This window comes from Choristoneura fumiferana, chromosome 19 (genome assembly GCF_025370935.1).
Source record: "Choristoneura fumiferana chromosome 19, NRCan_CFum_1, whole genome shotgun sequence".
NCBI classification, from domain to species: Eukaryota; Metazoa; Arthropoda; class Insecta; order Lepidoptera; family Tortricidae; genus Choristoneura; species Choristoneura fumiferana.
The window spans coordinates 6,462,482-6,478,498 of record NC_133490.1 but is presented as its reverse complement, the minus strand read 5'-3'; the positions used below and the strand labels follow the sequence as shown (position 1 = coordinate 6,478,498).

The 16,017-nt window shown below is 35.7% G+C and overlaps 1 protein-coding gene across 1 annotated transcript; it reads right to left on the bottom strand.

The window, feature by feature from the left end:
• Positions 1 to 275: 275 nt before the first annotated feature.
• LOC141438608 (dual specificity protein phosphatase CDC14A-like) lies at positions 276 to 15,297 on the bottom strand. Its single transcript, XM_074102474.1, has 3 exons — positions 14,697 to 15,297; positions 12,338 to 12,535; positions 276 to 484 (listed from the first exon to the last, which is right to left on the bottom strand). Exons 2-3 carry the CDS (start codon positions 12,381 to 12,383, stop codon positions 276 to 278), a joined length of 255 nt encoding a protein of 84 aa, XP_073958575.1. The 5' UTR covers positions 12,384 to 12,535; positions 14,697 to 15,297.
• Between the last annotated feature and the right edge of the window lie 720 nt (positions 15,298 to 16,017).

The window sequence follows — 16,017 nt, the reverse complement described above, 5'->3', positions numbered from 1 at the left end:
GGTAGGCAACGGAACTCTGTTATATAACAACGAACTAAGCCGTGTTTGGGCTTCATGGAATCGTTGTGAGATGTACTTTGGCTACGAATCACTAAAAACTCGGGTGAAATTACCCATTTCCCTCGAACTATTGGCGCTCGAACGAAATCTCGGGTAAAATGGGTCACTTTCCACCCTTGGTTATCAATCTACTATTGGTTAATGACTAGAAATATAAACGTACCTGATAGCTCCCAATAAGATAGGCAGCGTTGAGTCTAAGAGTCTCATTGTTACTAGTGTAGTAAAACGATCTTCTTTTTAGGGTTCTTCTCCAGTTCCTCATTGAGCCTGTTGCAGAACTGGTACAAATGGCACAGGTGGTAGGGACCAAAGTCGAAATAGAAGTTTTCGTAGACGATATCATCCTCGATGTGGAAGTACTTGCTGTTTCTGGTCGGCTTCGGCTTGTAGCCCGTCTTAAGAGTAGCGAAGTAGAGTCTGTCTGGAAATTAAAAAAGTGTATCAGCATCATTTTTACCCGACTGCCCGAAGGATCGAGGATTATGATTTTGTACGCCACGTACACACACGTGACTGCTGCATTTTAAGACTGCGTTTCAAACAGAGATGTGCGAGGATTTGGTGCAAGGCATGTACGAGTATTTTTCATTAACCAATAGAAACGCTTCATTTACCTCGCCTCGCCGCTCCGCTGTTTCCACCAGAGCGGTGATATTTTCTATCTGGTTGATATTTTGTGTGATGGAAAGAGGTGGATACCTACTGCGCTAAGAGAGGTGAGTTTGTCCATTCGTAACGCATAAAGGTCACTAGGAGACATTTTTAACCCCCGTCACAAAAAAGGGTGTTATAAGTTTGACGCCAATGTCTGTCTGAGGCATCGTAGCTCTCAACGGATGGACCGATTTCCGTGCAGTTTTTTTTTTTACGTCGAAGCGACTTTCCATGCGGTGTTTCTTAGCTATGTTTCATTGAAATTGGTTCAGCCGTTCTTGAGACTTTAAAATGTCAATTTCCAGGGTTTTCCCAACTTTTTAAGTTGGTTAGGTTATGTACATCACATACATACATAGTCATACGTGAGTTGACATTATCAATGTGTAATCCAAGTATGTTTTGTACAAAAAAACTATTCATTAATCAAGTACTAGTCTAAACCAAACATGCCCACGAAAAGTTCTGTACAAAAAAAGTGCTAAAAAAACACTATTTTCTAATGGGGATCCCTCTTTCATTTTTAAACTTTATTTTGTATTTAATGTTTCATATTGCATAACACTTTATTGTACATAAAATACATAAAGAACAGTATACCCACATCATTTTCATCTGATCATTCATTTTGCATTTCAAATATCTTAAAAGAAAAAAAAAATTCAAGAGTCTGTCTCTGCCATCTAAATTATTTATTTATTTATTATATATTGCATACATGTAACATAAGCTCTAAAGTTAACATGAACCCTGTAGGGTATAGCATTTGTTGTTATAATTGTTATTATCTATGTATTTACTATTATAAAATCTAACCTTCGTTACGCGTGGTTAAACCTACCTCGCATACATTATATTGTCACCGCAGCACCAAACATCATTTATGCAACTAAAATGTAAATAACAGCATAATACGACCATCCCCCGTACACTCACCCCGTAAAAGCACATTTTCTGATTCAGTTTGCGGGCAAAATTACTGCGGTTATGGTTTTAATTGCCTGTTCTTTGCGAAATGATAGTGTTGTTGCAATACGCGATTTTTAAGTCTGGTCACGTAGGATGATAAGAATATACAGAAAAATTCAGACAGCCGTTCCAGGCCCTCGTCGTTTTAGGGCTTATTACCTATTCGTGATAACATTTTTTAGAAGCTTTTTTATCTTTAAACATACTTACTGAGCGACAGAAAATGTGGCCCTCATATGTACCTATTAAGGTAACTTTGTATGTAGAGTGGGCCAAATTTTGTGCCGTTGAGTATAAAATAATTGAAAGTAGATAGTATGTAGGTAAGGTAGACGACTATAGATCCACTCTTACTGGCTCGTGCTGAGGCACCGACTTCAAACAAACAGATAATTAATCCCACAGTTTTTTATAAATCGATTTTTTTGTTATATTTTTGTTTTACTAGTATCGAAGAGATCTCAAGTCAAGACTGGTAATTGAATTCGTCTGAAACGTAATGGAATAGATAGACACGGTAATGCAATAAGGCAGAAAGTATCTATTCCACCCCCGTCTAAGCTTCGCATGTACACGAGTGGCTATAATTGCCATGGAGTTCCGGTACTTTACTTATGCAACCGTACTATAGTGGGGGGGTCTGATTTATGAGCGGTCAGCTGGTAAAAAAAAATTACAATCTGTATAATCCTTATTATCCTTTATCGCATTTACTGCCAATGTCATAATATGATGATCATTAACCCCCAAAAAAAAGAGGGGTGTTATTTGTTTGTCGCCTAAGTCAGTCTGACTGTGATATTTTAGCTCTCAAACGGATGTACCGATTTCGATACGGTTTTTTCACAAGAAAAGTTTTCTTGCAGTGGTTCTTTGCTCTGCGTTTAATTAAAATCCGTTTAGTCATTTTTAAGATATCGATCTTTGAGTTTTTCTAACGATGTTTGTCCGTTCGTAATACAAGTTTTGCTAAGTTCGTAATGTCGTTCTTCCTTGTTATATCAACGTAATTACATAACGTTATTCGTGCTTCAATCCCCTTATTCCCCATCACCCATCACATTTCATTAAAAAAAAAATCTTAATAATTTTAAGAATAAGAATAAGAAAGGTTTATTGGCTGATAAAAATAGATACATATAAAGAAACTACTCTTCGGGACCAACCAACAACGTCGCCTTTGCATTTGTAAAACGCAGAAGCAAATAAAATAATCATTAAAATGAATAAGTACATAAATCATGGTAAATATCATGGCCAGATCGCATACATAAACAGTGTTATTGAACTTGTTCTGAACAATACAAAGGCTGTTACCAGATCTCTCAGAAGCATGGTACGCCCACCGCCCGCGCTTGTGCCACACCCTATTTAGCATTACGTAACCAAGGCCACGCTGACACTCGGCCGCGCCTCATCGCATGCTGTAAACGCTATTTCAGTGCACTTCAGTTTAAGGTTACTTCAGGCATTTCCAACGGCGTGACTTTTCAAGGTGCTAGGTGGTTTTAATTAAGTGTAGGTACCCTAGGAACTAAAACAGAGGGAGCGCGATTCATATGAACAGAGCCTATAGCCTTATGATCATAATAGCGTAGAAGTACCGGTTGTGGCCACTGTACCGTTTATGGCCATTTATTGTTTAAATATACGTTTGATAAATTTATAGTAATAAATAATTATAAACTTTATTCGTTTCATTATGAAACTTTCATATAAACTTTTGAAAACTCACTAAACATTATTATTTTAATACTATAACTTTTTATATATGACTGCAAAGTCAACTGGCCAAAACCGGGCTTAAGGTGGCCAAAACTGGTACTTCTGCCCTATGTTTAATTTCTGTCTATGCTTCTTATCCTCTTACGGGTTCGTCTTGCTCAGTGCTTTAGTGCAAACTATTATGCTATATATATAAGTTGTTGTAAATAAATAAATAATAATAAATCATCAGCAGAATGACATTCATCATGGATATCACAAATAGTTATTAATTTAATCTTCAAGTACATACTCCTTTAGGGGTCAAATGTTTTAGTAGTTATATGAGAATTCAATAAATAAGTACATATTCCTAACCAAGATAGTACATCGACGATATATATAAAGCTACTAGCTTTTGCCCGCGGCTTCGCTCGCATTAAATTTGGGGTAACAATTAAAATACATTTACTTTCTGCGATCCTTTTTTTCGTGTTTTGATTGATTTTTTGGAGGATTACATGGAAATATAAATAAAGTAAGACGTTGTTTTAGACAGATGGTGCACATTTTGGAATTCAAAAATCAACCTACATACGTAATTAATCATTCATAATTCGTACCAACTCTGAAACCCTGTTTCGCTGAAACGTTAAAGACGTTAAAGTGCTACGCGTTTCTTTTGCCGGCGACTTCCTACACGATATTATTATAGGATATAGGATTGTATCTCGAGAAATTGTAAAGTCCCCGCGGGACATGCATTACTGTTATGATCTATTTTAATATTCTTAATTGTCGATGAGAGACATATTGTAGCTTTCTATTATTGAAAGAATTTTGAAAATCTGCCCCGAAATTGAATTCACTTATTTTTATTCTGCGGAAATTCTGAATTAAAAAAAAAGAAGTCTGTCCATCAGAGATATTGTACGAGTAGCTTTCTATTGGCAATATAATTATTTAAATCAGCTCAGTAGTTTCAGAGATTACCCCCAACAAACAAAGAAACAAACAAAGTTGAGATATTTTCCTATTTCATGGGATTTTCTAAAAATCTTTCCCTAGTGCACCTCTGTATTACTTTAGCTTTAGCTTTAGCATCAGTAGTTTTGGCTATGCGTTGTCTGTCAGTCAGCCAGTCATGGTACTGTTCAGGTAGAGTTAGGTATAGAATTATAAATAAATCAACCCTGAAGTTGAATTCACTTTTTGCTATCCCGCGGGAATTTTACGTTTTCCTGAAGAAAAGTAGCATATGCCAATCAGGAATAATGTAGCTCCCAATTGGTAAAAATATATTTTTAAATCAACCCCAATGATGAATTTACTTATTTCGACCCTGCGGGAATTTTGCATTCTTCTGTAGAAAAGCAGCCTGTGTCAATCAGAGATACTGCAGATTACTATTAGTGAAAGAATCTTTAAAATTAGCTCCGAATTTGGATTGTCTTACTTACTTCTACCTATCCTGCGGGAATTTTGCATTTTCCCAAAGAAGAGTAATTAGCAATAGTGTAGCTTTATATTAGTGGAAGAATTTTTTAAATCTGCTCTAAAGTTGAATTCAGTTTTTTCTATCCCATGGGAATTTTGGATTTTTCGAAAAAAAAGTGGCCTGACATCGAGGATAGTCATATTATATCATATGAAAGAATTTTTAAAAGCAGTGCCAAAGTTGAATTTATTTATTTCTATCCCGCGGGAATTTTTATTTTTCCCGGAAAAACGTAACCTATGTCAATCAGGAATACTGTAGCTTACTTTTGGTGAAAGAACTTTTAAAATCAGACCCGAAGTTGAATTCACTTATTTCTATCCCGCGGGAATTTTGCATTTTCACGAAGAAGAGTAGTCTATATTAATGAGGAATAGTGTAGCTTTCTATTGGTGAAAGAATTTTTAAAATCATCTCCGAAGTTGTATTCGGTTGTTTCTATCCCATGGGAATTTTGTAATTTCCCAAAGAAAAAATTGCCTTTGTCATTTGGGGATAGTCATATCACATAATATGTAAGATTTTTTTAAATCAGCTCCGAAATTGAATTAATTTATTTCTATCCCGCGGGAATTTTGCATTATCCCGGATAAAAAGTAACCTATATTAATCAAGGATAGTGTAACTTACTAACGGTGAAAGAATTTTTAAAATCAGCTCCGAAATTGAATTAATTTATTTCTATCCCGCGGGAATTTTGCATTATCCCGGATAAAAAGTAACCTATATCAATCAAGGATAGTGTAGCTTACTAACGGTGAAAGAATTTTTAAAATCGGCTGAATAGTTTCAGAGATTCGACTACAAACAAAGAAGCGAAAAAAGTTTAGATATTTCCCTATCCCGTGGGAATTTCAAAAAATCCTTTCTTAGTGCGCGTCTACATCTATTAAGGAACATATATTCCAAATTTCAAGTTTCTAGCCGGTTTGGGCTGTGCGTTGATCTATAAGTCAGTCAGTCAGTCAGTCAGTCAGTTTCTTCTTTTATATATATAGATTTTTAACAAAAAAATATTGACGAATTCGTGCCTTAATACGTAAATACGCCTTTAATTTAACGAACTAAAAATAACCGACGCAATTAGAGACATTTGATTAGAACTAACTCATGCTTAAGTAGTAAAAATATAAGTGCATGTTTACGAAATTTACGTGACAACTCGTTCATTTAACAATCACAATTAAATGTAACAGTCGTCATAAGCTATCAAATACGCAGCGCTAAACAAGCTTTTTACAGCGCTACAAGCACTTGTACGAAACTTCATGATTGCTCCATTAAAAGTTAAATCGAATATTCAAATGCACACCGATCGTAGGTAAGGATAAGGATGCAGGAATCCTCAAACTGTGCGGCGCTCTTGTAAGGGCCGACGCTAGCTGGCGCGGGTGTACGGAGCGGGCGCAGGTAAAATCCGTCGCATTTGACGCGTGCAGTTAGCGCTGCTTATACAATTTTTCAATAGGTGTCCGCCCACTCCGTGCGGCAGCTAGCCTAGGCCCTATATGTACGATCGTCCAGAGAAGCGAAGCGAAAACGCGGAAAAACCAACCAATTTAATTGTTAAAATATATCAACAGAGTTGTAGGAGAATTGTTTGAAAATTTAAAAAAAAATCCTAAACGGATGTTAAAAATTGAACAAGTAGAGAAACCTGGCACGACATATCATACGGGAAGACGACCATAGAAAGTCCACACAAAAAAATCCAACAAGAGCTGGAATGCAAACTGCAATGCATTCGCTCGTATCTTCTTTAATTTTCAACTGATATTAACAATTTTTACGTTATTAGTTTTCCAGATTTTTTTTTTCAAGTACTTTAAGAGAAAATTTTATTTCTAAGCATTTAATTTCTTACTGAAATGTGCTAAACAGTGTAACTAAGAATGAGTGCGAAATTAAAACGATGATATCGCGATAAGCCTCAAGTTTGAGAACCTCTTGGTTACCGCATACGAATTTACAGTCGGCCCTAAACACCCGAGACACCCCCGGACGCGCCATCCTTATCTACCGCCATAAGTTAGAAAAGGACGACACCGCAGGGGCGAGGTTGTCATGTCCTGAAATATCAACTTTTTCACGCGACCCATCCAAACTTACCGATTGTCTTTAGACATGTGATTTCCAAGTTCTTCCAGAATATGGAAATACTTTGAAAGAGTGTTATGTTTTGCATAAGTTTATGATTAAGTCGTTGCCTTGAGAAATGGTCGATGTTTCGAATTTATCATAGTGTACAATTTTAAGTAGATTTAAGTTTTAGCTATCAAATTGGTCTGCGATTTGTGTAAGAATATTAAACTAGCTATACTCGTAATCCCTGACTTTGTATAACAGACTTAAGAGCGTTTATACCTGCTGAGCTGGCAACGTTGCATTTTTGTTAGTTTTTTAAATTATTCCATAAAAATTGGTCTGATAGACTCTTTTTAATAAGTTAATGTGTTTACTCTAATAAATATTCGTGATAGACTTTTATATTCTTTAAAAACGAACTAATATTTATGTTCGATTCCCAGTCTTTACATAAAAACACACACAAACATCACGCCTGTATTTCCAAATGGGGTAGGCAGAGCACACGAAACGTTACCGCTTCGGAGCCACTTTTAGCAATTTTAGGTTCTAAGTTTGACAAAACAACAACCAACACACCTTTAGTATCTTTAAATCGTAATTAATATTTTTTTTTTTTTTTATTCGACTGGATGGCAAACGAGCAAGTGGGTCTCCTGATGGTAAGAGATCACCACCGCCCATAAACATCTGCAACACCAGGGTATTGCAGATGCGTTGCAACCTAGAGGCCTAAGATGGGATACCTCAAGTGCCAGTAATTTCACCGGCTGTCTTACTCTCCACGCCGAAACACAACAGTGAATATGAACTCAGAAACTCAATATTTTCACAACTCCAAGACCTGAGTATGACATAAATTTCAACTTCATCTACGCGTTCCTTAGAAAAGGGGTCTCAACTCTCAACAGTCAAACAGACGGACGGACAGAAAGGCATACATTACGCATTTTTTAAAGAACGTTAAAAAAAACTGCATATCAAATTTAACGTCCGAAATCTGTAAGCAAAATTAAATTACGACTAGCAAGAATCTCGTTACAAGGGCAATAAAACTTAGATTTAACTTGAGAACACAATGTAACAGTTATACGCCAACATAAATCATAATGTAAGAGCTATGGAGTTTACTCGACGAGCTATTTACGATATGCCTTGCCGTCGTATTATCCGAAGCGGCGTATACGCACAAGTATTTAAGGAACATATAAGCCTTTATTGTTTAGCGCAATATCGTATTGCCTCCGATTTGATTCGCATAGGAAATTAGGTAATATTTATTCGTCTTTCGTTTACATTGGGCTATATGTGGAATTGTAATTTGTATTTATGGCACTGGTTGAACAGCGAAGGTTGCAATGCAAACATTAATTAGAATACAAATTGTTGGTTTTTGACGTAGATGTTTTTGCTAAATTAAATAAAAGGATATGGTTAAATGGATAAGGTAGCCAGATGGTCCGAACGTGGAGAGATTCTCCCGAATTTTTGCATGTCCTCCCAACTCACAATAAGTAAAAAATCTCCCGGAAAATAACTTAAATTTAAGCGGCAACGTTCAAACTCAATTTTGAGGTTTTTTTTTAAATTTCAAGTCTTCTTTTAATCTTCTAATATATAAAATTCTTGTGTCACAGTGTTTGTAACCAAACTCCTCCGAAATGGCTTGACCGACGTTTAAGATTTTTTTTTGCGTATATAGTAAGGTAGGTCTGAGAATTGGACGTAAACTATTTAAGATTGGTTTTTGGAGTCTTTTTGTATTTTTATTTCAACTTCAAATTTTGTTACTTTTTACGGTCATCCCGTAAAACCCATATCGAAAATACAAACTGAAACATAGATGCACAGAAAACCAGAAAATAGAGCAGCGCTGGGAATCGAACCCAGGTCCTCGGCATTCCGTGCCACGTGCTATACCGCTACACCACCACTGGACAGAGGTACAGACACGAATTTCTCCTATGCATCACATATATCTCAGCGTGTTTGTTTCTTATTTAGTCACTTAAGCAGCGACACTTGCGACATCTATGCTGTAGCCCTCATCGAGAAACTTTCAGCATTCCATTGGAACTAACCGCTCACCCGGACAAGAGATGTCGTTATTAAGCAATCAAATTAAGATTGGTTTTTGGAGTCTTTTTGTATTTTTATTTCAACTCCAATTTTTTTTTCTTTTACGGTCATCCCGTAAAACCCATATCGAAAATACAAACTGAAACATAGATGCACAGAAAAACCAGAAAAATAGACCAGCGCTGGGAATCGAACCCAGGTCCTCGGCATTCCGTGCCACGTAAACTATTTTTCTTACTTCTACGCGGACAGAGTCGCGGGCAACAGCTAGTAGTAATATATAACTAATAATTTATAATATAAATAATAAATCGTAATAGGTACTTTGCAACCAACTGTATTTTTGAAATAAAAACATTTTACAAGCTTTTATATAGTTTCAACTACCCCGCAGTCTGTCTGTCTGTCTGTAGTCAAATCTTGCAAGTTTAATTAGACCAACTTCCAGTACTTGGATTGACTTGAAATTTGGTACACTTATGTAAGATGCGTGACTATACAATAATCTGGTAGTGACATCCTGGTAGTCCGGCCAGGATCGTCTCCGCAGGATGGAACTCTACAACGGTTAATTGCATTGACTTGAAATTTGGTATGCAAATGTAGTTTGGGTGACAATACAAGTACAGTCAACAAAAAGTACAGTCAGCAAAAAAAAAGCTTGTATTAAAAATTTTTATTTTTACCAGAACAACTTATTTATTATATTTTTAAATATTATTTTAATTTATTTTTCTACACGGAGGCGAAGCCGCGTTACAAAGCTGGTTTGGTAAGTAAAAATATTGATAGCGTTTCGGAATATTTATGAAAGTAAACCTTTTAAGAACTAATAGTAGTACTTACTTACGCCTACAGACTTCTAAAGTATTTGCCGTTGGCAGCCTAATAGGCTATGTAATAAAGGTTAAGTTAGTGCTTCTAGCTCTTTGACTATTCGCCCCAATTTATATCAGCGAACCATTTCGCTTTTATAATATTTTCTGTTAGTTTTCTTGGAATGAAAACCTTTAAGGGTTTCGTGTGTCAACAGGAAAAAACGGAACCCTCATAGGATCAGACGCGTGTCTGTCCGTTTATTGGCCTTCAAAAAGGAATTATTTCCAAAAAAGTTGACAACACACAAGTTATTCCCAAGAAGTTGCGAGTGTCTATAGTCGGCGGAGCGGAGATTGCTACCATCAGTTGATTCTCACGTTGGTTTGTCTGTTTACATTTTTTTATTTTAAAACTGCGCAAAAAATATGTAAAATAGACTAACAAGATCCGATACGTTAACGCAATTTCACACTACATCGCTCAGAACTAACCGTGAAGGTCGGCAGTTCGACAAACTTACCAGCTGCAGCTGAACACAGCGGCAGTATCAAAAGGCACCAACAGGTTTGTACGGGACAATGCTCGCTGCAGTTTCGCGCGAGCGCAAAGTTAAGTTTGTAATGTTATAGGCTAGTTTATGAATGCTGGGATATAGTATAGTACACTCGTTCGAATCGACACCTACGCTATTTTAATACAAGTAATTTTTAAATAGTAGCCACAGTCGATATCATAGATCTATGGAAACAAATTTAAAAACACATCTGAGATTTTTTTGCAATAAACAATACGTTCAGCCAACAGAATATTAACACAATTGCTTTTTCTTTTCACGATTATACTAGAAAGTAATTTAAAGATATCAAAACATAAATTCAGTCTAAGGGGCTGTTTCACCATCCATTGATTAGTGTTAACTGGCGGTTAGGTGTGATGCCGTCTCTATTTGTTTTGTTCGAATAGACGGTGACGGCATCACATTTAACGGTCCGTTAACGCTAATCAATGGATGGTGAAACAGCCCCTAAAACTTGTGCTTTAGTAAATAAGCCATTATTCTATTAGATGAGCGAAAATATCAAACATTTAAAACAGTTTATGCACTTAACAGTCATGTTTGTTCGAATATGTGACTAACTGAGCAAGTGCAATTGCATCAACATTTTCCCAGTAACATGCCAAGCCAACTTCACGGTCAAAGGAATTTAAAAAATGAAGATATACCTACAGTAGCCACCGCAGGTGGCTAAAATAAAAAGCACATGTGGGTGGTATTTAATCATGTGGCATTTACTATTTACATTCAGTTGGAAACATTTACAAATATACTTTTCTTATATTTGGTGATGGTACTTTTGGGACTGTAAATAAAGTATTTTTATTTCATTTCTTTCTCTCCATATTTTTGAAAAAGGAGTTTCGTCTGTTTTTTTTGAATTTCTTATAATTACCTGACATGTATTTATAATGTATTTTTCATTAGGTAATAAATAAATCTATCTTCTATCTATCTATACATTTTTATACAATTGTGGCCAGTTTTTTTATTGAAACAATATATTTATGTGATCCTGAGGAAATTTAATATTAGTTCAGTAATTAATTATATTTCATGTTGTTTTAAAAAAATCTCAGATGTCATTGGGCAAACATACTGCTGATAAAACAAAAATATCATTTAAAATGGGTAAAGATTATAAGTAATAAAGAATGTGAGTTAATTACTGCTTCTGTTAACACAAGCTACCTAGGTGGTAGGTAGTATCAAATTAAGTACTTACCAATTACTTACAAGCACACAAAAGCTGACTATAATTATAAAGTAATGTCACAGAGCAGATTACATGTATATGTATACTACTATTATAAATACGAAAGTTTTGGTGTTCTCTTTATATCTAAACTGCTTTAACTGCTGAACTGATTTTTGTAGATGACATTTTGTATGGAGATACTTTAAGACTCTAATTAATAATTATTATTATTATAATTTGATTGTTTATGCAGGATAGTGACAAATCTTAGGCCTCTAGGCTGGCAACGCATCTGCAATACCCCTGGCGTTGCAGATGTATATGAGCGGTGGTGATCTCTTACCATCAGGAGACCCACTTGCTCGTTTGTCATCCAGTTGAATAAAAAAAAAAATAGTACACTTGAAGTCATAGTGACATTGCATTGTTTGACAAGGGAATTCATTATGACACTTGCTGTGAGCACATTCTATGGTGGATCAGGAATCAAATGGTTCGACTGCACCTAGTAACTCTAATTAGGTTAGTTAGTTAGTAGGGTTTGCCTGTAGACAATGAAAGTCTAGATACTAGAAAAACTGATTGTACAAGTAGTATCATTAAATCACCACTAGTGTATTTTTACGGCATTGCATTGTAACAGCGTTAGCAAAAGTTTTTGCTGCGCTACACACAGAATAAAGCAGATAATTATAATAATGGTATAATTTACCTTTTATGATTTCCGTGGATGATATTATGACATCACTTTCATCCATTCTCACTTTGTAGCAGAGGATTGCTGCCGTTTTCTTTATCTTGAATAATTAACTGCTCAGCAGGCTGACATATCCTCTTAGTCTAGATGTTTGCAGGTTGCATCGATGGAGTATATAAATTTAGGCTTGATGCTTTACATAGATGACTTAGTCTGAAATTAAATGAAAATATTGTCTTTACCTTTTGTGTGCTTAGGTCTTCAATTGGAGAGTTTTGTGCTCTTGTAAATTTTTTTTTGGACTTCAATGACCAGATATGTTGTGAAGAAAGGAAAAGTGAGTTTATTTTTACTATCACCATGATAAATCACTGTAACACAGGACCCTTAGTATAGGAGCTAATGCCTAGTTTTTTGCTGTAGGTTTTTATGTACAGTCGCTATCAGATATTTCGGAGCAGCCAAAGTGATCAAAAATATTGGAGCTTGTACTCTAATACCTTGAGGATAAGGTGCATGCTCCGATATTTTTGACTACCTTGGCCGCTCTGAAATATATGATGGCGACTGTACAATAACATTTTTCATTTTTTTCCCCCAAATATGACGAATTTAATTCTACTGAATTTATCCAATTGGGTTTTAATACCAATTGTCACAGCAATGATAATTGATGATAATGATGATGATGGTGACATTTCTCTCTCTATATCACAGTTTACAATCATACTCTCAACACTTTTAGAAGTAAAGTAATTTAAATAAGTTATCTTTGAATGTGTTGTGTGGTTAAGGACCATCGTTGGCCATGCGGGGGGGCCCTGAAGCCCACAAGAACTTGGGGCCCTTTTGGAATTTAACACATAAAATCAAATATGCATATATACAGGATGATTTTTAATTGGTGATCAGGAATAACAAAAAGCGATAAAGACGGTCATACTGTAAAAAAAACAGTTATTTCATAGAATATCACCTCACCAGCCTCAATGAATGAAACCAGGGATTTTTTTCCCGATTTTCGTACTGGTCCCATGGGAAAAGTTATTCAGTATGACTGTCATTATCGCTTTTTGTTATTCCTGATCACCTGATTGAAAATCATCATGTACAGTCAATGTCATAAATAAGTGATCACTTTTGTACCTTATCACTTTAACATCATGTTTAAAGAGCCATACAAAATTGTGTAACAACTGAAAGCAACTAAGGTACAGAAATGATTACTTATTTATGACGTTGACTGTGCAAGTATGATCAAGATACCTACTGATTTATGGGATTTCTTTTAAGCAATTTTTCCTATTATAATATAATTATTTGTTGGAATAAATTAGAAAAATATATTTTTTTTTATTTTTTATTTGACTGGATGGCAAACAAGCAAATGGGTCTCCTGATGGTAAGAGATCACCACCGCCCAAAAACATCTGCAACACCAGGGGTATTGCAGATGCGTTGCCAACCTAGAGGCCTAAGATGGGATAACTCAAGTGCCAGTAATTTCACCGGCTGTCTTACTCTCCACGCCGAAACACAACAGTGCAAGCACTGCTGCTTCACAGCAGGATTAGCGAGCAAGATAGTGGTAGCAATCCGGGCGGACCTTGCACAAGGTCCTACCACCTGCAAATAATATATATCAGCCTTTTGAGGGCCCCCTGAGTTGGGTGCCCTGGGGACGGGCCCCATGTGCCCTTACAGTAAAGATGGTATTGTTTAGTTGTTAGAAATAAAGGAATTACAGTATAGTACAGAAGAATGATACAAGAAATCACAGTTTTTGGACATTGTTTTGTAACATTATTATATCTATCCAGCCTTATCATAATTGGCAATTAGTTAGAAATGATAATGATACGGTATTTTCTTGAAATGGAATAAATACTGAAATTAAATACAAATAATTTAAAACTTTACTTATGCCTCTATTTGACGTTACTTCTAATGGGAAAACATAAACAATTTCTGAAGTACAATATAATTATAAATTATAATTATAAGTATATCTAGTTATTAACAGTAAAGGACAGCACCTTTTAGAGCAAAAATAAATATTTTACTGACATTGCTACAAAGCAAGAAGAAAAAGAATTGAAAATTCAAGGTCTTTTAGGCACATTTATATTTTTTCTCACATGTACATGTGTGTTTTAAGCTCTAGTTTATGCAGCAGTGATTCAACTTCTTGTGTGGGTTTATGTAAGTGGATATATATGTTACATTTAGTCATGTTTCCTTAAAAGAACACTAGTTAGAAAGCTGCAACTCTACAGAAAATGTATTTCAGATGGAGGGGAGGGAAGAATGAGGATGTGCTAATATTTAGGCACTTAATTGTATGACTGAAATATATAATAGAAGAGTTACTTACACGATATAAATAGGATTTTCCCACTAAACTATTCATCACATTATATTTCGGGGCTTCGGCGATCAACCTTGATTGTTCACACAAAACTCTTAACATACGAATTTACGAAATTTCTGATCAATTAACACTTAACATACGAAATATCACGCTCAGGAAGCTATAAAGTGTTGTCGGAGACGTTTTTTCGTCCGCATTTCTGTTCCATTGTCAGGTCCTACGGCGACTCAGTTAGCATCAGGGGCTAGCGTAGGAGTCGGTTTATTAGGTGGCGTGGGTTGATTTCCACTCAAACAAAAGGCCAGTTTAACTAGCGACGAATCAGCGAAACCTTCAAGCCACTTAACTTCAATATCACTAAGCTCAGATTCTATTCAGAATCTAATAAAACACAGGATCGAGCGGCTTAACAATACTAGTAAACTACGACTCCAAAATTGATAACTTGTAAACAGAAGCACCGGTGTTAAAGTGTGATCATAACAACACAATTGACTATGACGACGCAAGGTCACGGAATTACAATGCCCGCTGCGAATGCGATTTATTTCTTCGCCATTACAGCATGACGTTTAGACACCGGAGCCGTTGGGAAAACTCGTTTCGTTTCGTTGACTGACATGTCAAAGTCAAATTTCTCCTGGCAACTAGCGCCCTCTTACTTGTTTCTGATTGGACATGGTATGAGTGGAATTAATCAAGACCTAATTGTCTATGTTTTTTTTACATTTGTGCAAGATAGATGACGCTGTTATCAAATTGGGACTTATACTCCGGTAATGTGCAAGAGATGGCGCTTATATCAACCTAAGTGATATTTGAAACTAAATGATAACAGGTGGCGCCGCGCCTTTGTCGATGCTCAATCTGCCGTCACAGAATATATAATAGTTGCTGCCGTGTCACGCTATATCTACCGTAACTCCAAAACCGAAGATTGGACAAAAATTCAATCAAAAATTTTGTTTATCCTTATCTCTTACTTACTTCATTAATAAGTAATAAAGTTAATGATTTGAAATTGACAAAGTTGGTTAGAAATATTAATATGACAATGAATACTAAATTTTATCACAATACTGCAAAGTAATCTGAACAAAACACGGTTTTTTAAATTTACACGGCCTAATTTTTCATACAAATTTCTGTAACGCGAAGTTCCGTATCTGCAGTTACGTGAGTTTAGCGTGACTATGTTTTTTTTCTTGTACGAAACTGTGTAATGGCTATAGCCTGTGTAATGGCTATAGCCTGTGTAATGGCTTATAGCCTGTATCTTGAGATACAGTAAATGTGTTCGGCAATATTTTTGTAATCAATAATT